This window comes from Mesoplodon bidens (genome assembly GCF_964165515.1).
Source record: "Mesoplodon bidens genome assembly, chromosome: 19".
Lineage (NCBI taxonomy): Eukaryota > Metazoa > Chordata > Mammalia > Artiodactyla > Ziphiidae > Mesoplodon > Mesoplodon bidens.
This window is the reverse complement of record NC_138179.1, coordinates 27732383-27757130: the sequence shown is the minus strand read 5'-3', so window position 1 is coordinate 27757130 and position 24748 is coordinate 27732383. Positions and strand designations below refer to the sequence as shown.

The following is a 24748-nucleotide window of genomic DNA, read 5'->3' as shown; positions in this document are numbered from 1 at the left end:
ATATTATATATAGTTATGTATTATATGTATTAGCAAAAGTCAGAAAATAAAATTAAGATAATAGCCTTTACAGAATCACCAAAACATCAAATATATAATAACCTTACAAAATATTCAAAACTTTTTTATTGAAAAAATACAAAAATTACTAAAATTAAAAGATGTGTATAAATGAAAAGGTATGGCCTGCTCATAGATTGGATGTCTCAATATTGTTAAGGTACCCATTCTTCCAAAATTAATCTATATATTTGATGTAAAATCCATTGAAATCCCTACTTTTTATGGTGGAGTAACTGAAAAAATAATCATTCAAAAATGCATATGAAAATGCCAAGGACAGAGAATTACAGTGACAATTTTGAATAAGAAGAACAAAATTAGAAGACATATACCACCAGATGCCAAGATTTACTATCCATCTGTTTTCACTAAAAATATTTGGTATTCAACAGAACAATGAGTCAGAATAGATAATCTAGAAATAGACCCCCTCACATAATCTGACCATCTGACTTATCACAAGGGTACCCAAGGGGGGGGGAAAGATGGTCTTTTCAACAAATTATGTTGAATAAATTGTGTATTTGCATGGAAAATATTAAATTGACCTCTACTCCACACCACACATAAAAATAAATATCAGATGGATTGTAGCCTAAAAATGAAAAGTAAAACAGTAGCTATGCAGAAGTAAATGTAGGAAAATATCCTATGACTTTGAGTTAGGAAAAGATTTCTTAAACTAGGCACAAAAAAGCAGTAATCATAAAAGAAAAGATTGTTGAATTATTCATCAAAGTTAAAGACTTCTGTCCATCAAAAGACAACATTTATAGAGTGAAAAGATGCGGATGAGTAGATATTTATAATACAAATATCTAAAAAATACCTTGTATCCAGAATATATAAAGAATCCTACAAATAAACAGAAAGAGTATCAATAAAAATGGGCAAAAGTCTTGAACAGGCACTTCTCAAAAGAGGATATTCCAAAAGCCAATAAACACCTAAAAGGGGACTCAACATCAGTAGAGAGTAAGGAAATGAAATTAAACCTATAGTGAGATACCACTGCACACTGGAACCAGGCTTTGGCACCTTAGCAGTTCACGGAAACTGCTCTAGTAAAGGTGCCCTGTACCATCTCCATCCCCTAACCTGATGGACACTTTTCAGTTCTTATGTCACTTGAACCTGCTGACCTTACTCCTCCTCTACCTTCTAAGGCAGGGAAGGGAGACGGGGTTTAGGTATGGTGAGGGTTTGAAGGTAGATATGAGCAGCCAACAAAGTTGATCAAGTCATGTAGACTGTTCAACAACAGAGTTTCTCAAGAATAGTATTTCAAGATCAGACCCTCAAACTTTCCAATCAGAAAGTGGTACATTTTGTCCAAAGTAGACACATCTCCTGGTAATAGTTAATAAATTTCACTATTAAAATTCAATCAGAAATAGTCATTTCAACCACAATGTCAAATTATTCATTTTAAAATGGGAGACAGCTCACATCAGTCACCCAATATCTCCTTCCCAATATTAAAGACTTATCCTAGCATTGTGGGAGGAGTATTTGATTTTCTTTCCTTCAGTCTCCACTGAAGTGTAGCTCTACATGTCTTGTCCTTTTCAGATGTCAGGTCCATGGTCTCTTAGGGCCTTCCAGTACCAGGATCACAGCCTCTGGGTTCCCATTTTGACTCCAGGACTCTCTTAGTATTTCCAGAACTTCCAAGCTTTTATACATGGACTTTGGAGTTCTTGGCTGTTTCCCTCTCTATACTCCATCACACAATGTTCTGCAGGGCTGTACACAGACCTTTTCACCATTGTGATCTTTCCTTTGGTGCCATGTTGAAAGTGGAACTTGTCTCTGAAGCTTGCAAGTCTTCTGGTCTATAACCTGGACACAAGTTCCAGATATTCTCGGATATGTTTTTCATCTACCTGAAATTTCTATTACCTCCTCCAAATGAAACTGAGAGGGTGGGGGGGTCGTGAAGTGCTGGATAACTTCTTTGGAATCTAGGTGGTATCAAGACCAGTTTCCATGCTCTTAGATCCATGACCACTCCTGCCCTGCCAAGGTATATCCAGCACCTAGGGTAATTCCTGGGCTATCACAGGTGTCTAGTAAATTAGCTTCACAAGAAAAATAGTTTTTTCATGTTTATATAAATATTACATGCTCATTGGAAAGAAAAACTGAGAAATACAGAAAAGCAGAGAGAGGTAAAACAAACAAAAAACACTGGATTCTGCAACAAATCTAAAACAACTGTCATTAAGTTTTTGGAGACTGTCCCTTCATTCACGGCTATCAAAAGTTCACACAAATACATAGTTTCATACTATACATACTGCATTTACATTTTTCTATTTTCCTAGTTGCCCCCCCCGCCCCACTTATATCACTGCTTCTTCTTTTCTCCCTCACTTCAGGGTAACCAATATTAACAGCCTGATGTATATTCTTCCATACTTGTTTCCATGCTCATCTAATCACATGCACACATATATGCATATATAAATGCATGTGACCATTACTTTAACAAAAATGAAATCTTGTACATATACATCTCTGTAATAAAGCAATTACTTATCAAAAAATTGTGGAAATACCTTCAAGTCAACTAGTGTAGCTATAACTCATTTAAAAAATTACTCTCATACTTTTCCATGGTATGGCTATATCACAATTTATTCACCCATTCCCCTATTAATTGGCATTCACTTTGTCTCCAGTTGGGTTTCTTCTTTGTCTCTACAAACAATACTTTAATAAACATCCTTATTTATACATATGCTTTTGCACTGATGCTATTATTTCTGTGGGGCAGATTCCCCAAAAGTGAGACTGCTGGGTCAAAGTGCTTATAAAATTTTACTTAAGAATCTAAAAAATATATACCGCTGGATTGCTGGTGGAAATGTAAGTTGATATAACCATTTGGTAAGAGTATATGGTTTGCCAAACTCCACTAGCAAAAGATCTCTTAATTTTTGCCAACTCCATGAAGTGGAAGTAACATATCATTGGTTGTTTCAATTTGCATTTCCCTGAGTATTGTTTATTTAGGTTCATAATATTTTCATAGGTTAATGCATTTGGAGTTGTTCTTCTATGAAGAGCCATCTAGTCCAGATGGATTAAAACTTCAATGTAAAAAATAAAATTATCAGAATATTAGAAACAAATTTAGGAGACTACATATAACCTGGGGATTACTAAAAGAGTAAATAAAGAATATAAAAAGGAAAAGATGTAAATATTTTACTATGAAAAACTAAAGACTTAAAAATCTTTTACTACATAAAAAAGTACAAAGACAAATACTAGGTTAAGAAAAACATTTGCAACACATATGACAAATGATTAATATCTCAAATATATTAAGAGCACCTCCAGATTTATAAGAAATATAAACCAATAAGAAAATCGGCAAAAAAATAGGCAATTCATCAAAGATAATTTGTTAAATGAATAAAATATGAAATTTGGATGAAGGCTTTCATTTGCCCTTTTTATTATGAAGTTTCTTATAACTTCTAAGATTTAAATATGACCAATTGCTTTTCTACATTCTTATATTTATGAAGTGTGTACTTTCTGGCAAATTGCTCCTGAACATTTTCCCACATTCATAAAATATACAGTTTTTAAGATTCTTGTCATATCTGGATGATAATTTACTGTCCTCTATATTAATTGAGCTTCTCTCTGATGTATTCTTTGATGTACAGTAAGGCTTGAGCTACTCCTAAAGGCTTTTCCACACTCACTACATTTATAGGGTTTTTCTCCAGTGTGCATCCTCAGATGTACAGTGAAGTCTGAGTTAGTTCTGAAGGCTTTTCCACATTCTTCACATCTATAGGGCCTCTCCCCAGTATGAATTCTCTGATGTAGAGTTAGCTGTGATAGAGTAATACAGCCTTTCCCACATTCCTTACACGTATAGGGCTTTTCTCCAGTATGTGTTCTCCAATGCACTGTAAGGTATGAACCTCTCCTGAAGGCTTTTCCACAGACATCACATTTATAGGGTTTCTCTCCACTATGGATTTTCTGATGTTCTGTGACATGTACCATCTGGCTAAATGCTTTGCCACAGTCATTACATTTAAATGGTTTCTCCCCGGTATGTGTCCTTTGGTGGGTATTAAAGCCTGAGTTACTTGTGAAAACCTTCCCACACTCATTACATTTATAGGGTTTTTCTCCAGTATGCCTTCTTTGATGCACAGTAAGCTGTGATGTATTAGTGAAAGCTTTCTCACATTCATTACACTTATATGGTTTTTCTCCAGTATGGGTCCTTTGATGTACAATAAGGTATGACTTAGTTCTGAAGGATTTTCCACAATCATAGCAGTCGTAGGGTTTCACACCAGTATGAATTTTCTGGTGCTCCTTGAGATTTACCATCTTGGTAAATGCCCTCTCACAGTCAGTACATTTATATGGTTTCTCTCCAGTATGAATCCTCTGATGTACAGTTAAGTGTGATTTTATTCTGAAAGATTCCCCACATTCATTACAGAGATAAGGTTTCTCCTCAGTATGAATTCGCTGATGTATAATTAGAGATGAAGAACGCATGAAGGCCTTTCCACATTCATTACATTTATAAGGTTTCTCTCCTGTATGCATTCTGTGGTGTACAGTAAGGCATGAATAATTAATGAATGCTTTCCCACATTCGTGACATTTATAGGGTTTTTCTCCTGTATGAATCCTCTGATGTTCTGTGAAATTTGCTATACGATTGAATGCTTTCCCACATTCATTACATTCATAGGGTTTTTCCCCTGTATGAGTTCTTATATGTACAATAAGGCTTGAGTTACTTCTATAGGCTTTTCCACACTCATTACATCTAAAGGGTTTCTCTCCAGTATGAATTCTCTGATGAACATTAAAGATTGTGGTATTCTTGAAAGATTTCCCACACTCAGTGCATTTATATGGTTTCTCTTCAGTATGGGTCTTCTTATGTACACTAAGATATGACTTATTCCTAAAGGCTTTCCCACAATCATTACATTTGTAGGGTTTTTCCCCATTGTGAGTTTCCTGATGTCTTGCAAGTTTTGATTTATCACCAAAAGCTTTCCCACATTCACTACATTTATAGGGCTTCTCTCCAGTTTGAATTCTCTGGTGTTGATTAAGGCGGGCACACTGGCTGAAAGATTTTCCACAGACATTGCACTGATAAGGTTTCTCCTTAGTATGAATTCTCTGATGCACCATAAGGGATGAAGAAGCAATGAAGGCCTTTCCACATTCATTACATTTATAGGGCTTTTCTCCAGTGTGAATTTTTTTATGTTGACTAAGATAAGAAGGCTGGCTGAACATTTTCCCACATTCATTACATTCATAAGGTTTTTCTTTAGTGTGAGTTCTCTGATGTTGAATGAGTAATGACCTATAACGGAAGGCCTTTTCACATGTACTACATTTATAGGGTTTTTCTTTATTATTGTTTTTTTTCTCTAAAGTGAGTTCTGAAGCAGGGCTTATGACTTTGTTGCCTTCTGTATCCTTGCACATTTTCTTCCCCAGATGGGTATCTGTAATCAAATCTAAATTCTCTGTAAAATTTTCCTCATGTGTTTGGTATTTGCTGTGGGGGTCTTCTGTGATAACTCCTGGTTCTGGAAAAAGAACAGATCCAAATCTAAAGCCTTTTTTAAGAGTGGGGATTTTCTTGTGTTTAACTATTCTTTGACTCAAATGACTTTCTTGACTATCTTGCAATCTCAATATCCTGTCACTCCATTTCCATAATCCTCCCATTTTGGTGTCCCATAGACCTTTCTCTATGAGTTTCTCTACTATGGTCTCCTGTGATAAACATTGTTCAGAAATATTCTCTGTTGGTATAGCATTCTTGGTTGTAGGTTTGGTCTCCAACTCTGGGAGGAAAAAAGAGAGAAATCAAATGACTCCTATTTCCTAGGTTGAGGACATCACACTAAACAGGAAAACAGAAGGGAATCTTGAATTGATAATGAATATATGTTTTTAACTGCTTGCAAATTGCCCTTGTTTTCTAGGGAGGAGGAGATTGTGTTAAGCAAGGCTGATTGAGCAAAGAACCAAAGCAGTAAATTCAAGGAGTTTTTATCCTATTAAAAAAATTCATTTGTGGTAACCCTTCTACAATCTAAGTTTCTCAAATATTTCCTCCTTTTCTCATTCGTTTTAGAGTCAAATTCTTTAGAGAGCATTCTTCCTAAGTTGTAACTACTTCCTTGCTTTCCACTTACTCCACAAACCAGACATTCACCCTAAATAATACTTTCTACTTGTTCTCATTATTTGCTATTTTTTTTTTATTTTATTTTATTTATTTTTTTTTTTTTTCTTTTTTTTTGCGGTATGCGGGCCTCTCACTGTTGTGGCCTCTCCCGTTGCGGAGCCTAGGCTCCGGACGCGCAGGCGCAGAGGCCATGGCTCACGGGCCCAGCCGCTCCGCGGCATATGGGATCCTCCCAGACCGGGGCACGAACCCGTATCCCCTGCATCGGCAGGCGGACTCTCAACCACTGCGCCACCAGGGAGGCCCTATTTGCTATTTTTTAAAAATTTATTTTATTTTATTTATTTTTGGCTGCATTGGGTCTTTGCTGCTGTGCACGGGTTTTATCTAGTTGCGGCGAGTGGGAGCTACTCTTCGTTGCAGTGTGCAGGCTTCTCACTGCGGTGGTTTCTCTTGTTGCGGAGGATGGGCTCTGGGTGCGTGGGTTTCAGTAGTTGTGGCACGTGGGCTCAGTAGTTGTGGCTCACAGACTCTAGAGCGCAGGTTCAGTAGTTGTGGTGCACAGGTTTAGTTGTTCTGCGGCATGTGGGATCTTCCAGGACCAAGGCTTGAACCCATGTCCCCTGCTTTGGCAGGCGGATTCTTAACCACTGCGCCACCAGGGAAGCCCTATTCAGTAGCTTTTTCATGAGGGCTTTCTCAAATTTCCCTGTCAGAATAGCTTTTTCAAGTCTTTATATGTACCTTTTTTTTTCTTTCTATTTAGTAGACTTTCTTTTATTTAAAAAATTTATTTATTTATTTATATTGAAGTATAGTTGATTTACAATGTTGTGTTAATTACTGCTGTACAGCAAAGTGATTCAGTTATACATATACATATATATATACATATTCCTTTTAAAAAATATCCTTTTCTATATGTAACTTTTGTGTGTGTGTGTGGTACGCAGGCCTCTCACTGTTGTGGCCTCTCCCATTGCGGAACACAGGCTCCGGACGCACAGGCTCAGCGGCACGGCTTACGGGCCTAGCCTCTCCGCAGCATGTGGGATCTTCCCGGACCGGGGCATGAACCTGTGTCCCCTGCATCGGCAGGCAGACTCTCAACCACTGCGCCACCAGGGAAGCCCCTCTATATGTAACTTTTTATAGAACATTTGTGGAAGGAGACACTTTGATTTTTCAGGAAGTAGGCTGAACAAGCTAGTCAAAATTAATACAGCTGTGAATATTACAAATAGTGATAATTACTATTATCAAGGGTAGTTTTGCAACCTTTTTATGGGTCTTAAGAACATTTCTGACAGTTTCAAAATTTTCTTAAACAATTATACTGGGGGGTGGTGGTCTAACAATTTGTTTGTATATGTGAACTTAATATTTCACTTTTTAAAACACTTTTAAACTTCTTATAAATTTCTAATTTATTTCCAGGTAATCATACCTAAATGTTTTTTAAAAATTGAATCAAAATCTTCTGTGGTTAGTAAAATGGCTTTATGATTTTAAAACTCAAGGTAAGTAGAACTTTCAATGGATTCACAGGGCTAGACAAAGATTTGAATTCAGGGTCACCAAAAAAGAAAACTCTAGAACCCAAGGATTAAAACCCAGCTCATTTAAATGTCCAATTCAATTAAGGTGACAGGAATTTTTTTTAGGCAAAAAGAAAAATGGAGAGAATATAACACCAGCAGATCTGAATAAAGGAGAATATTAAAGGGCATTCTTTAAGTAGAAGAAAAATAATCCTAGGTAAAAGTTCAGAAATGAAGAAAAAAATGAAGAGAAAGAGAAGGGAAACATTAGTAAATCTGAATGAATATTGACTGCATACAAATTAATAATGAGATTTGACATATACAGAATTAAAATACATAACTTCAATAATGTATAATTGAGGTTAAACTGAATAAGCTGTTCAAGATTCTTGTACTGTTTGGGAAAATCTGTAGCCACTAAACAAATAACTTAAAAATTTATAATTTCCAACTGATTACAAGAGGAATAGAAAAATAAAAGATGATAAATCAAAAGGAAGGCATGAATGGGAAGAAAAAGAATATAGAAAAGGCACGATACTCTCACAGGTAGAGGGTAGATTTAAACATTATATAATTGTATTATGTACAAATGGATTAAAAACTCCAGAAGATACAGATTGTCGCATTAGTTAAAATAAAAATTAACAAAATGCAATTATAAGAGAAATAAAATATAAAGATACATAAAAGATGAGAGTAAGCAGATAAAAAAGATATATCATATATACAATAAAAAGAATGATGCTATAGTAATATTACTATCAGGCAAAATAGACTTTAAGGCAAAAACAATTAACAAAGATAAAGAAGACACTTCATAATGATAAAAGATCCAATTTACCAGAAAGATATAACAATTCTGACTTTGTTTTTACCTAAGAACACAGCTTCAAAATACATAAAGCAAAAATTAAAGAACTAAGACACAGACAGATCTATACTCACAGTGGGAGACTTAAAAAAATATTTCTCAGTAACTGATAGAATAAGCTGACAATCAGCAAGAAGACAGACTTCAGCAACATAATTAACAAACTTGACATATCTAGAACAGCACTCAGTACCTATATACTACACATTTTTCCAAGTGCACACAGAGTATTTACAAAAATTGGCCAGGTGGCAAAGCAAATTTCAAGAAACCTGCAAAGACTGAAATCATACAGAGAATGTTTTCTGACCACAGTAGAACTTAAAACAAGATTATTAGAAAATCCCCAGATGGTACAAAATTAAGGAAAATACCTCCAAATAACCTGAGGGCCAAAGACATCACAATGGAAATGATCAAATACTTTGAACTCAATAATTATGAAGGTGTTACATAAAAAAAGTATGGCAGTCTTGATAGCCTTAAATACATTAGCAAAAAAGAACGGCTAAAATCAATAAGTATCCAACTCAAGAAGTTAGAAAAGATCAGCAAATTAAACCCTAAGAAGGTAAAAATAATGAAAGATAAGAAAGTAATGAAACAGAAATCAAATACACAGTAGCAAGGATTAAAAATTATTTTTTAAAAGCCAAATAAGATAGATAAATCCTATCAAGACTGATTCAGATAAAAGAGAGAAGACAAAAAATTTAGTATCAGGAATGAAAAAGGAGACATCCCTTCAGATCCATATAGTCATTTAAAAGATAAACAGAGGATAGTATGCCCCCAAATTTAAATTTTATATTAAGTAGATCAATTCCTAGACAAACACAACTTATTAAACTGAAACAAAAAGAAATAGAAAATATGAATAGTCCTACAACTACAAAAGTAATAGAAGCTGTAATTAAACACCTTCCTCAATAAAAGCTTTAGGCCAACATGGTTTCCCTGGTGAATTCCATGAAATTTCTAACTTCCTCTCTCTCACAACTCTTTTCTTTTTTCTTTTTCTTTTTAAAATATTTATTTATTTATTTATTTGGTTGCACCAGGTCTTAGTTGCGGCATGCACGTGGGCTAGTTCCCTGACCAGGGATCGAAGCCGGGCCCCCTGCATTGGGAGCGTAGAGTCTCATCCACTGTGCCACCAGGGAAGTCCCTCACAACTCTTTCTTGTCCTCACTGTAAGCTGATGGCCTTGCTTTGTATTTTACTGAGAATAAAGAAGCTATTATCATAGGATGTCTCAATCTTCTCACCACCAGTTGACCTATATCTGCTCCCATCTTCTCCATCCTGCCTAGTGTTACTGCAGAAGAGGTGGCCTCCCTGCCTATCAAGGGTAAATCTCTCCTTTTCCATTCGTGATTTTATGCCCTTTCACTTTCTCAGGCACTTTAGCTCTTCAGTGACCCTCCCTTTGTCTTGCAACATCAATTTCTCCCTCTCCACTGGAACATCATTCCTACCAGCACTTAAGCACGTCAGAAAAGCTTCCATCTCAAAAATAAAAGTTTTCTTTTTTTATTCCTTCTTTCTTCCAGCCACTGCACCATTTCTCCTTCCCTCTTCATATGGAGGGGGGCTTTCTCTAGAGAGTCATCGAAACTATCTCCAATGTCTACCTTTCACTCACTCTCTAAAAATACATATATAATATCTGAGATATAAAAATAATATATGTAACACATGTGCAAGTTATGGATGGCATCACAATAAAATAAATATGCAAATGATCTAGAATCCATTATTCCTTTCCATCTCCATCATCACCCTAATCAAAGTTACTATAGTCTGTTGCCTAGACTATTTTTTAATTTTTTTAATTAAAAAAATATTTTTTGGCTGTGTTGGGTCTTTGTTGTGGCATGGGCTTTCTCTAGTTGCAGAGAGTAAGGGCTACTCTTCGTTGCGGCACGCGGGCTTCTCATTGCGGTGACTTCTCTTGTTGCGGAGCATGGGCTCTAGGCGTGCAGGCTTCAGTAGTTGTGGCACATGGGCTCAGTAGTTGTGGCTCACCGGCTTAGTTGCTCCGCGGCATGTGGGATCTTCCCGTACCAGGGCTTGAACCCGTGTCCCCTGCATTGGCAGGTGGATTCTTAACCACTGCGCCACCAGGGACATCCCTGCCTAGGCTATTTTAACTACCTCTTTACTGATTACCTGCTTTATGCCCTTAAGTTCAATTTCCATCAACAGGGTTATTTCCCAACGATCCTTGATTAAGACCTTTCAGTGCCTTCACACTCACTTTGATTAAAACCCACTCTCCTTAACATGGTCCACAGAGCCCTGAATAAGCAGTCTCCTGTCTGACTATCTGATTCTATACCAGTCTCCCTCTCCTTATGCTTCAGTCAGGCAGCTTCCTCAGATTTCTAGAACTCAGTACATTATGTTCTGCTGCCTGGAATGCTCTTCTTCTCCTCTTGCCTTGGCTGGCTTCTTCTGACTCTTCAAGTTTCACCTTAAATGTCACCTCCTCAGAAGCCTTCCCCAACCACACTATCTGAAGGAGGCACCCTCATCCCCATCCAAGTTACTCTTTCGTATCCTCATGGCTAAGTTATTACAAGCATTATTTAGTTTGCTTTTGTTTATTTACTTGTCAATTATCTATTTCCTGAAAATTTAATCTTCATGAGAGAAGGGACCTGGTCCATCTTACTGCTGTAGACATAGTACTTAACTCAGTTCACAGTATACAGATAAGTATTAAATATTGATTGTTTAATATTAATAGATATTGGTTAAATAGATATATAATGTATTTTGATTCTCAACTGATTTACTGTTTGTATTCTCAATTAGTTAAGATTCTGGAGGACAGAAGGAGGGTTCCCCTAAAGTTTCAGCAGGCATGTAGGTGAAGAAAGTTAAATAATTAGTCAACGGGTTTAGCTTAAAATAAATCAGTGGTGATCCTTAAGAAAGCACTTTCAGGAAAGTTAATGAAGGAAGGGATATCAAATGATGGTTAAACAAATGAGAAAAATGTAAGGTTAAATGGAGAGGACAGAACTGAAAGGGATATTTTATGCATGTTTGAAGGAAGGAACAATTATGAAAATCATGTTCCCAAGAAAGTAAAGTAGGATGTGATGGGAACTAGAAGTAGAGGGCAGAGATGGTGGGAGAGGGAGAAGGAGAGGGAAACAGAGGGAGAGAGGGAGGGAAGGCAGGAGGGAGGGAGGTGTAGGGAGAGAGGAAGAGAGGGGGAGAATTTTTTCCTTTGAGATAGCTTTGAGCAAAGATATCCCCCAAAATATTTCAGATGTTCTGCTCCATCCATGACCTATTGACTTCAAAGAAATCCCAACCTCCTGGTTCTTAACTCACCTGAATAGGGGGTTTTTGAAGTTTCTCTCACTACCACCCATGGTCCTTTTCCATCCTCCAAATGAGATATCATGTCTGGTTTGGAAACTGCAAGCCCTGTTCAGAGAAAAATGAATAGGATTTGATTGTGCCTGTGAGCAAGAACTAGGGCCAAATTCAGTCTCAGATCCTGATCTTCTGTGCAGAGTGGTTACTACAAGAAGTTCTAGGGGTGCACTGTCCAATGCAGCTGACAATAGCCACCTACGGATATTTAATTCTGAATTTAAGTTAGTTAAAATTGTATAAAATTTAAAATTCAGTTCTTCAGTTGGACTAGCCAGATTTCAAATTCTCAACAGCCACAGTGTAGAGCCTGCTACACTGGAAAGCACAAATACAAAACATTCCCATCACAGAACACTCTACTTACTGTACAGCAGTGTTGTAGGGAATTACAAAGGTACCTCAAAGAAGCTCAACATGATGATCCCAGGTTTGGGGATAATCTCAGTTTAGAAAGAAAATAGACATATTTGTTCCTTTCTTTCTAGATGCACTGATAAGTCTTATGGAAGTGACTAGAAAAAACAGTCCTAAATAGGAGGGACTGTCAATAATCTCCAAGGTTCCAATGAAATATGTATTTCTTACTCTACAATGGGTGAACCACTGAGTTAAGAGCAAGAGACAGCATAACTCCCAACAATATGCCCCTGCCCCTAAGATTATGAGATTTTAATGCTTAAATTCTAACCCAAAATTCAGTTAAGTACTTTAGAGGGTCTGTATCTTCAGTAAACCTGGTCCAGTGGGCAGATACATAAACCTGGAGGTTACCCTTACCCAAGGAGACAAGATTCCTATAATTCTCTAGCATCACATCCTTGTGCAGTTTCCTCTGTGTAGGGTCCATCAACCTCCACTCTTCCAGTGTGAAGTCTATAGCCACATCTTTAAATGTCACTGATTCCTAAAATAAATACAGAGATCACTCAGAGACTGTACAGTTAGACATATTAGGCAGATTAATACATACAAAACTGGGGAAGAAAACTAGAAAACTAGTAGTTTCCAGCCAAATCATCTTTTCTCCCTCAAAATCCTGCCTTATGCATAATATCAACTCTTTTTCAGCTCTATTCTATAAAATATGGCTTAATAAAAGACACAGTTTATCATTCAGATTATAGATATAGAATATTATAAGCTACCTATCTGAGAAAGAAAAATAAGAAATCATGGGACTTTGGGGAGCTTCTCTGGTCAGGATATAAAATATATGTATATATGCTTGTAAAAAAATCAAAGAATGAGCCATAAAATTGTTTTAATGGCTGGTTACCTATTGGAGGGAGGGGAAAACAGAGTGAAGAGGACTGGAATAGAAGCTAGATTCCCTTGAATATTTCTTGTTTTTTAGATTTGACTTTTGAACCATGTAAATATATTATTATAAAAGAAAAACTAAATAAAAAAGCAATTTCTAAATATTAAAAGTAAAATGAAACCAGCTGGTGGCATACACATTCATCAGAGAGGAACTATTTTGAGTATCTTTAAAACACAGTAATTTTTCTGTATATCTCTTGTGAGATATATCCTGAGGAGAAAAAGAACTGTAAAAAACTAAACAACACATTTTCAGTAAATAATCATTATTGTTGGTGGCAGTGATGGAAATGTTATTTTGTAACTGTTGCATGTGTAGTGTTGGATAAAGCAAATTAGTATTGATATCGTTGAGAACTAATAAATTTGACATGGGAGAAAGAAGATATAAATGTAATATCAATGAGATTATGTACAATGAGATTATGTACAATCTAAAATTGCATGGGAAATATTGGTATAAACTCATGAAGTATTTTTTTTTTTTTTTTATAAATTTATTTATTTATTTTTGGCTGCGTTGGGTCTTCGTTGCTGCGCACAGGCTTTCTCTAGTTGTGGCGAATGGGGGCTACTCTTCGTTGCGTTGCGCGGGCTCCTCATTAAAGTGGCTTCTCTTGTTGTGGAGCACAGGCTCTAGGCGCGCGGGCTTTGGTAGTCGTGGCTTGCAGGCTCAGTAGTTGTGGCTCGCGGGCTCTAGAGCGCAGGCTCAGTAATTGTGGTGCACGGGCTTAGTTGCTCCACGGCATGTGGGATCTTCCCGGACCAGGGCTTGAACCCCTGTTCCCTGCATTGTCAGGCAGATTCTTTTTTTTTTTTTTTTTTTTTTTTTTTCTTTTTGCGGTATGCGGGCCTCTCACTGTTGTGGCCTCTCCCGTTGCGGAGCACAGGCTCCGGACGCGCAGGCCCAGAGGCCATGGCTCACGGGCCCAGCCGCTCCGCGGCATATGGGATCCTCCCAGACCGGGGCACGAACCCGTATCCCCTGCATCGGCAGGCGGACTCTCAACCACTGCGCCACCAGGGAGGCCCTGTCAGGCAGATTCTTAACCACTGCGCCACCAGGGAAGCCCTCATGAAGTATTTTAAGGAAAACAGGCCACATACTTCCTATCTTCATCCACTCAATAGGTCTATAAACAATAACCAAAAAGGTACCATTATGCAGTCTAGACTGTGGCCCCTACAGATTACTTTCCGCTACAAGAAACCAGGGCTTGGAACTTTCTGTCAAAATAAAAAGCAAGGAAACTATCAAAGACTAGTACTAGGATCACGTCTGAGACTTGCGAGACAACTTCAAGAGGCTCTCACTGGCCAAATTTGGGACAATTTGAACATCCATAAGAACAATAACTGTAGTGGGCTTCAAAAATATCTAATACAGGGCTTCCCTGGTGGCGCAGTGGTTGAGGGTCCGCCTGCTGATGCAGGGGACACGGGTTCGTGCCCCGGTCCGGGAAGATCCCACATGCCGCGGAGCGGCTGGGCCCGTGAGCCATGGCCGCTGAGCCTGCGCGTCTGGAGCCTGTGCTCCACAACGGCAGAGGCCACAACAGTGAGAGGCCTGCGTACCCCCCTCCACCCAAAAATATATCTAATACATTTAAAATTATGATTTCACTATAAAACTCTAAGGATACTCATTGATCATCTTTGGAGAATGCCTGGAGACTGGTAAATAAAGAGAAAGAATTAACCCTTTGCCCTCCTTTTCCTACGCAAAGTACATATAGTTTGCACAGTAGTAAAATGTAATCAGATGGTTGATAAGGGGAGGTTTCTCTTTATGGAAGTACTCCAGCTAATACGTGAACATGGAATGAAAAAGTTAGAATATCACCATTTTGCTACCTCTAATGAATTAAAGGATTATCAGTGGCTGCTAACACACCAAAGAGGCTTCAACTAGGCATTATGTAGCTTCTGGTAGTAGATACCAGAAATATGAAATACCAGTGCCAAAAAATTTTTTAAAAATCGAAATCTGAATCTGATCAAGCCTCTAGATTTAACTAACAATATAAAGGAAATACAGGAGACAGAAGTGCATGGTAAAAAAACCCCATGGGGATACAATAAATAAAATCCATATTGTGTCAAATTCTAAATCAATGCTGTCCAACAGAAATATAATGCAAGTCACAAATGGCATTTAAAATTTTCTAGCAGTCACATTAAAAATAAAAAGAAACAGGTGAAATTAGTTTTAATAATATATTTTAGTTAGTCTAATATGTACAAAATATAATTTCAACATGCAATCAATGCAAAAATTATTAATGAGATAATTTACATTATTTTTTGTATTAAGTCTTTGAAATATGATGTGTATTTTAAGTTAACAGTACATCTCAACTTGAACTAGTCACATTTCAGGTACTCAACAGCCACATGTGGCTAGTGGCTCCTGTATTGGACATCACAGCTCTAAAATACAAATGACTTGGCTTCTTCAATAAATGATTACAAAGGGAAAAAAAGAGGGAGGGGGAAACCTCTAGATTAAAAGTGACCTAAGAGACAATATCAGCTAATATGACTCAACTGGGGAAACAAATACCAAATTAATATGTGATAATATTAAGGCTTACTGTTCATTTTTAGCTGTAATTATGGTATTATACTTAAAACTAAAAAAATCTGTTATAGATATATAATGAAATATTTATAGATGAGATTATATAATATCTTGGATTTGCTTCAAAATAACCAGTGAGGGAGGGTAGTATTACAGATGAAATATGATTGCCATGGGTGTTAACTGTTGAAGGTTCAATGGGATTCATCAAACTACTCTCTCTACTTTTGTGTAAGTATGGTTCATATTATTTGTCAGGTACTGATATGAAGGCTTTTAATGTAACGATTGAATCCTCACAATAAGGAAGGTGTTATTTACAGATAAGGAAAGTGAGGCACCGAGAGGTTAGGTGCCTTGCCTAAGTTCACAGAAGACACAAACTCTCGATTCAAATCCAGGTAGTTTGGTTCCAAAATTCAAACTCAGAAGCACTATACTCTGATCTGGTAAATTAAGAACCCTACTTAGCTGACTAATCAGGCAAAGGTCTCAAGTTAGACTGTATTTGGCTAAGGTATGCTCTGTATCGGAAGAAACAGATTTCCTCTGGAGTGTTTTTCTGCCGTCCAGATATGTATGCTTATCGAATTGTTTAAATCTTTTTATTTATTAGGACCTCAAAGTTTGTGAAGCATGTTTTATATAATTCTACTAATAATAAAACATGGCTAATGTGAGAGATAATGACAGTTCATAAACTGTTAATATTGTTAATCACTTCACACATAACTCAAATTATAATGAACTTACTGCGTTTGTTTTCTTTTCCCATCTGGAGCTAAGCCCCAGGAAAAATCTAAGAAGGCCCTCAGCTCTCACCTCTGGCTACCTTGAGGCTCTGCAAGCAAGAAGTGAAGTATGTGATACAGGATACTTTATCATTAGGAATTATAATGTGACCATCTGTCAAATTAGGGCTGCTACCACTGAGAGAAATAAAATGTCAAAATGACGCTACCAGCCCTGGGGTTACCACACCTATCGAGCAAGATGGTTCTTATGGTGAACTTGCAATGTGCTGGAACATTAAGAATTAGTGCAGTAAAAGAGGTGCCGTCTCTTCATTCCCCTTAGATACAATGCCAAATATTACCTTTACCAATTCTTGTTCTTCTGCCTGAAGGAGAAGATCTTCATTTGGCTGGGGAACTTCAGGACTCTAAGGGGATACAGGATAAGATCACTCAGTGACAGGCTGCCTATTACCTACAACAGAGTCTCAGCAAGCACCACCAGTCCACTGTGGATGCGGTGTATATGAGATCACCTCTTTTACTGTTTTATTCAGGGATGAAATTAAGGTCCCATAGCAACATCCAAACATAATCTTCTTTCACCTCATTTGAGACAATGATACACACAAGACTGAGAAAGATACAACTGCATAATTTTTAAAGGCGACTTTTAACAAATAACCTATCAAAACAAAAATAAACTTATAATAAGGGGTCTTAGATGCTACATAATTCTCCTTTTTCCTATGAGGATGAAACCTGTTTCTCAGAAATAATCTATCTTGCTCAAGAATAACATTCCAAACCTACTAACACTATCTGTTTTCTACAACTGAAAGATCATGTCTGGGGGTTGGGGGGGGCCTGTCTCAGTACTCTTTCAGAGAATATTTCAGGGACCTCTCACAACATTGCTTTCTTCCAAATCTTAGACACTATATGCCTATAAAGACCTGATTTCATAAATGAAATGAAATTTTACTATACCTTCTAGTAGTACTTACTGATTTTAGATTTTTGTGCCATTTTTAAAAGTTATGGGTAACAGAACTATTAAATTTCATTGACAAAAATGTTATCTTAGTTCTTCCCTTTCAAGTTCTTACCTTAAGAAGTACAAATATTCAGGGGACTTCCCTGGTGGCTCAGTGGTTGAGAGTCTGCCTGACAATGCAGGGGACACGGGTTCATGCCCCGGTCCGGGAAGATCCCACATGCCATGGAGCGGCTAGGCCCGTGAGCCATGGCCGCTGCGCCTGCGCGTCCGGAGCCTGTGCTCCGCAACGGGAGAGGCCACAACAGTGAGAGGCCGCATACCAAAAAAAAAAAAAAAAAAAGAATCCACCTGCCAATGCAGGGAACATGGGTTCAAGCCCTGGTCCAGGAAGATCCCACATGCCGCGGAGCAACTAAGCCGGTGTGCCACAACTACTGAGCCTGCGCTTTAGAGCCCGCGAGCCACAACTACTGAAGCCCGCGGGCTTAGAGCCGGTGCTCCGTGACAAGAGAAGCCACTGCAATGAGAAGCCCGTGCACCGCAATGAAGAGTAGCCCCCACTCGCTGCAACTAGAGAAAGCCCGTGTGCAGCAACGAAGACCCGACGCAGCCAAAAATAAATATATTAATTTTAAAAAAGTACAAATATTCAGCTTCCAAAAAATTAAGGATGATGTGAACCTCAACCTCTGATAATTAGAGATGTGTTTGATCTGGCCTATACTAGACAAATACTTTAGATCTACTGATAAAGTGAAACATTTTGGTTTTCATTTATCTTTTCAAGGGTATGTCTTAAGAACTATTTACATGTTTTATATTCTTGCTACAAAAAATAAAAGATCACTACTACAAGTTATTATGGATTATTTCTGTAACAAATTATATTTGTTGGTACTACCTTTCTTCTGAATCTCCTATTTCAAAAAGTCACTTCTAAAACACAGCTTTAATCACATTAATACCCATCTCAAACACATCCAAACACACAAACATACATATATACACTTAAATGTCTTCAGGGAAACATGAAAAGATTCAGCTTAATTATCTAAATTCCAGTCCTATCTTTCACAAATTTCCATCTTGAATCACTTGGCTCACTCACTGTTCTCTGCCTCAGAGCCTTGCCTTCTCACCTGACGTACCCTCACAAATAATTTACAACAATTTAAATCCCACTTGTAATTGGGTACCAGCTTAAATCTAACCATCCTCATGAGCTTTCCATGACCGATTCAGCCCATACTAATATCCCATTTCTTTCCTTACAAAAGCACTCATCAGCTTTATCATACTGCTCAGTAACTATCATTCACCTAAATAAATTATGTAACTATTTCTTTTGTATGCCTTACCTCAGTGAGACTGTAAGCTCCCTACAGCCAAGCACTGTCTTAAACATCTTCTTTCTCTCCATGTCATCTATTAAGCTTGATCACTTCTTAATGGGTAGAAAAGAGGAGAACACTAAGAGTGGGCACAAGGGGAATGGTCTCTATGAATTAAGGGTGTGTGTATGTATGCACATGTATTGTTTTGTTCAAAATTTCCTAAACAAAATTTTCCAGTTGGAAAATATTCCATTCTACTACCCCATAAATAACTGAAATTTCCTGGGAACAATACAAAGTTAACGTCATAAGTAAATTTTCCAGACTGCCTATCATATCTAAGGGTAGCACAGATTTTTTTTTGCAAGATTACGTGTCTTGATACTTGTTTCAATATGCATAGTGAATCTTCCTATAGATTACAAGCTTTACTATGATGAACCAAATTTTCATGGATCAAACAACTTGATTCAGTTACCAAAGGGAGTGTGGGTGAGGTAAAGTCACACGACTTCAGGAAAAGTAGTCATGCTGTCAAAGCAGGACAACAGGTCAGAAGCAGAGGAAACCCCAACTTACCAGAGGTCCAACTGAAAAAACCACAGCAGCCATAATCTCTTCCTCTGGGCTCCCCTCTCTGGAAAGAGTGGAGTCCTGCAAAGACATATCTAAGAAAGAGAAATAAGCCATGAAAACCAATCCTGCCTTGGAAATCTCAGACTTACCAAGTTGAAACGTTGACACTACAAATAAGTATGACCTTGCTAAAGAACACAAGATTAACCTGCGCGATTGGCGAGGAAATATGATTCTTACCAGTGTAGAGCTTGAGATTTTAATACCACGAAATGTAGTTACAGCTGGCAGATCAGACATTGTACAAGGAGCTTTGAAACTACTTTCTCACTTGACCGTCACGTCACTCAATGGAAACTAATTCCCGTTCCGCCGGTGAGGAAACTGAGGCTTAGAAAAACTAGACTACTGATATTTTACCCAAGCTGTGTAGGGTCCCAGATCAGTCTAGTTCCAGGCCACGCCTGCCCCACTACCTCAACTTGCTGGGAAAGAAAACAATTCCATCTTCCTTCGCCACAACCATCGCCTCCTCTAACAGTGGAATAATCCAGTAATCTCTTTTTTCCCATCCTTCCTCGGAACAGTCAACTCACTAAAACTTCCACAGGCCTCTGGCTCCATGTAAAGAGAACACCACAACTCCAAACTTAAAAGATATTGGAAGTCTTGTACATGCCTCTCTCAATCTCATATTCAAATAGATCTTTATCTATCCTTTCTATATCAGGCAAACCCAAATAGAAAGGAAGTAGGGATAACAATAATGATTTAAGAGAAAGTGGAATCCAATGCACAAAGCACTGAGCAGTAGTTCTTTTATACTGAAAATAGTTATATGCCTAATAAAGGCTTTACACTGTGGAGAAACAGGGTGGCAGAGATCTTGTTCAGATACCCCAGGCATTGATTCTGCCTTCTGTCTTTGGTTAAAGATATGGCCTTGCTGATGCTGAGTTTGGTTTGAAAACAAGAAGAGCCTGAGGTTAGTAAACATTCTCTTAACAAGTGCATGGTTGTAGAATGATGCTGCAAGGCATATAAAAGAGCAGTGGCACAGTGAGAAATGAGCTTTCCAAATCTTGTGAAATTCTACTCTTTAATAAGAGTTTCTTAGACAGTTTGACATTCTCACTACCCAATAGAGCTTTTGGGGCCCAAAGGAATCTAGGCCGAATTATGCTGAATCTGTCCCTGCCTTATATGTACAATTTGCCTCCATTAAGAATCCACATCCGGCCTAGTGGGGAAAAAAAGAAGAAAAGAATCCACATCCAAGAGCTTTGTGCTCAAAAGTATAAAGACCAGCAGCATCAACACCACCAGAGAGCTTGTGACACATGCAAGACCTCAGGCCCAACTCCAGAAACTACCGAATCAGAGTCAGCCTTTTGTTAAGATCTCTAGGTGATTCATATGCACACACTGAAGTTTAAGACACACTGATCTAAAATAGATCATTCCAATAAATTGGACAACCTAGAAGAAATGGATAAATTCCTAGAAACAGACAACCTACCAAGACTGAATCATGAAGAAATAGAAAACCTAACAGACTGATCACTAGTAAGGAGATTGAATCAGTAATCAAAACTCGCCCAATGAACAAAAGTCCAGGACCATATGGCTTCACTGGTGAATTCTACCAAATGTTTAAAAAATACCAATCCTGCTCAAACTCTTCCAAAAAATATAAGAGAACACTTCCAAACTCATTTTATGAAGCCAGCATTACCCTGATACCAAAACCAAGCAAGGGTACTACAAGAAAAGAAAATTATAGGCCAATATCCTTGATGAACACTGACACAAAGATCCTCAAAAAATATTAGCAAACTGAATTCAACAATGCATTAAAAGGATCATGTACCATGATCAAGTGGGATCTATTTCAGGGATGCAAGGATGGTTCAACATCTGCAAATCAACAAATGTGACACATCACATTAACACCATGCAGGATAAGAATCATATGATCCTCTCGACAGGGGTAGAAAAAGCATTTGACAAAATTCAACAACATTTGTGATAAAAACTCTCAACAAAGTGGGTACAGAGGATATGTACCTCAACATAATATATGTTATGGGAAGCCCACATGTTATTGGAAGTTCTAGACAGAGCAATTAGGCAAGAAAAAGAAATAAAATGCAACCAAATCAGAAAGGAAGAATTAAAATTATCACTATTTGCAGATGACATGATTTTATATATAGGACCCCCTAACAGATCCTGCCAAAAGCTGTAGGAATTAGTGAACAAACGCAGTATAGTTGGAGGATATAAAATCAATATACAAAATCTGTTGTGCTTCTATATACTAATAATGAACTATCACAGAGAGAAATTAAGAAATCAATCTCATTTACAATTGCTTAAAAAAACAATAAAATACCTAGGAATAAATTTAACCACAGAAGTGATTGGCTGGTATACATTGAAAACTTAAAGACATTAAGTGGAAAGATATTCCATGCTCATAGATTCAAAGAACTAATGTTGTTAAAATGTCCATACTACTCAAAGCAATCTACAGATTCGATCCAGTATCCATAAAAATTTACAAGGCATTTTTCACAGAAGTAGGACAAGTAATTCTATAATTTGTATAGAACCACGAAAGACCCCAAATTGTCAAAGCAATCCTGAGAAATAAGAACCAGGCTGGAGGCATCATGCCTCCTGATTTCAAACTATATTACAAAGCTAGAGTAATCAAAACAGTATGGTATTGGAAAAAGAAGACACAGATCAATGGAACAGAATAGAGTACAGAAATAAACCCACACATAAATTTACAATTAATTTACAAGAAAGGAGCCAAGAATATACAATGGGGAAAGAACAGTCTCTTCAATAAATGGTGTTGGGGAAACTGGACAGCGGCCTGCAAAAGAAAGAAACTGGACCCCTAACTTACACCATACACGAAGATTAACTCCAAATGGATTAAGTAATTGAATATAAGGTCTGAAACCATAAAACTCCTAGAAGAAAACATAGGCAGTAAACTCCCTGACATCGATCTTGGCGATGACTTCTCAGGCACTAGAAGCAAAAATAAACAAGTGAGACTACATCAAACTAAAGCTTCTGCACAGCAAAGGGAAGTCCAGAAAATGAAAAGGCAACCTATGGAACAGGAGAAAATATTTGCAACTCATATATCTGATAAGGGGTTAATACCCAAAACATAAAAAGAACTCATACAACTCAACAGCAAAAAAGCAAACAATCTGCTGTAAAAAATGGGCAGGGATGAATAGATATTTTTCCAAAGAGGACATACAGATGCCTAACAGGTACGTGAACAGGTGCTCAACATCACTAATCATCAGGGAAATGAAAATCAAAACCACAATGAGATATCACCTCACACCTGTCAGTATGGCTATTATCGAAAAGACAAGACATAACAAGTGTTGGCAAAAACATGGAGCAAAGGGAACACTTTGCACCACTGGTGGGAATGTAAACTGGTGCAGCCATTATGGAAAACAGTATGGAGATTACCCCCAAAATTAAAAATATAACCACCATATTTTCCAGCAATTCCACTTCTGGGCATTTATCCGAAGGAAAAGAAAACACTAACTCCCAAAGGTATATGCACCCTCTGTTACTGCAGCATCATTTACAACAGCCAAGATGTGGAAGCCACCTAAGTGTCCACTGATGCACGAATGCATAAACAAAAAGCAGCACGTGCCCACAGTGGAATATTAGCCACAAAAAAGGAGGAAATCCTGCCGTTTGTGACAACATGGGTGGACCTTGAGGGCATTATGCTAGGTGAAGCAAGTCACAGAAATAACGTGCAATCTCACTTATATGTGGAACCTCAACACAAAACAAAACACCCGAGACTCATAGAGACAGACTGGTGGTTGGGAGGAGGTGGGAAAATGGGTGAAGGTGGTCAAAAGGTACAAACTTCCAGGTATAAAATAAGCCAGTCCTGGGGCTATAATGCACAGCACGGTGACCAGAGTTAACAATACTGTGTTGCGGGAATTCCCTGGCGGTCCAGGGGTTCGGACTGGGAGCTTTCACTGCCCTGGCCGGGGATGGATTCCCTGGTCGGGGAGCTGAGGTCCTGCAAGCCGCGTGGCTCAGCCCAAAAAACTAAAAAAAACCCAAAACTCCCCAAACTGTGTTGCATATTTGGAAGCTGAGCCGGCAGGAAAGGCTGCCTCCATTTCCCAAAGGCAGGGGGGGGGGCACCAGTCAGAGCGCCGCTATCGAACCCCAGTCCCTCCGCTCGGGTGCGGAGCCCAGGATGGAAGTTCTCCGTCCTCCAGCCCGCCTGCTTCCCGCACCGCCCTTCTCGGCCCATTGGGGCCCCCTCTTCCCTCAGTGCAGGCGCGGCCCCGGGAAGAGGGGAAGGGCCAGTGGCGCGCCCACCCTATCCGGCCCCCCGACGCAGCGCTGCCAGGCCGCAGCCTTCTGAGGGAGGTCGGCCCCAGGCGCCTCTGGGGTGGGCGGGTCAGCTCGGGGATTGGGGCTCCGCCGGGAGCGGCCCCGCCCCGGACGCCGCCGGGAGGCGAGAGCCGAGCGCCGAGGGAGGGGCGGCGGGGCCCCGGCCGGGCGCCCGGACCGACAAGTACCTGGCGGCCGCCTGAGGACAGGGCGCTCGCAGAGCAGTGCGGGAACGCTTCCAGCAATGGCGTCGGCGGCCGGGCGGCCGCGGACAGCAGTGCGCCTGCGCAGCCGGCGGGGACCACGGCGCCCAGAATCCTCCGCGCCGCCGCTCTGCTCTTTCGTCCCCTCTGTGCGTGGGTCCTTGAATTGGCATCATTGACAGTTCGTGGACCTAAAAAGTTCTGTCAGGTTGAGAGGCCACGACTGTGTGTCAAGCACTAGCACTAGCAACTCAGAGAAGAATGACACAGCCCTTGCCTCGCAACACTTCCGTGTGACTAAAGAAATAAAGCCATTGAGAGAACACAGAATCTCCTGCAACTAATTAAAGCCCCAGACGCTGGGGTCGGGGGGAGTTGCGTGTCCAGGCTTCTGCCTCTCATTCAACTTCTTGACAGAAAAATCGTAATGACTTCATTGTAATTTCTGGGTCTTTGAGCTTCTTTCCTTGGCTCATACTAATAAAAAAAA

At 38.8% G+C, this 24748-nt stretch overlaps 1 protein-coding gene across 4 annotated transcripts; it reads right to left on the bottom strand.

Annotated features, from left to right (window-relative positions):
• Positions 1 to 3490: 3490 nt before the first annotated feature.
• On the bottom strand, positions 3491 to 24309 carry ZNF624 (zinc finger protein 624). Of its 4 annotated transcripts, XM_081219587.1 has the most exons (7): positions 19640 to 19687; positions 19085 to 19170; positions 17089 to 17154; positions 16746 to 16833; positions 12866 to 12992; positions 12041 to 12136; positions 3491 to 5927 (listed from the first exon to the last, which is right to left on the bottom strand). In XM_081219587.1, the coding sequence occupies exons 5-7, from the start codon at positions 12933 to 12935 to the stop codon at positions 3703 to 3705; spliced, it is 2391 nt and encodes a 796-aa protein (XP_081075713.1). In that variant the 5' UTR covers positions 12936 to 12992; positions 16746 to 16833; positions 17089 to 17154; positions 19085 to 19170; positions 19640 to 19687; the 3' UTR covers positions 3491 to 3702. The 4 variants fall into 4 exon arrangements, with proteins under 4 accessions (XP_081075713.1, XP_081075710.1, XP_081075711.1 ...); XM_081219584.1 differs by lacking the exons at positions 16746 to 16833; positions 19085 to 19170 and adding an exon at positions 24244 to 24309 and having other exon boundaries at positions 19640 to 19728; XM_081219585.1 differs by lacking the exon at positions 16746 to 16833.
• Positions 24310 to 24748: the final 439 nt, after the last annotated feature.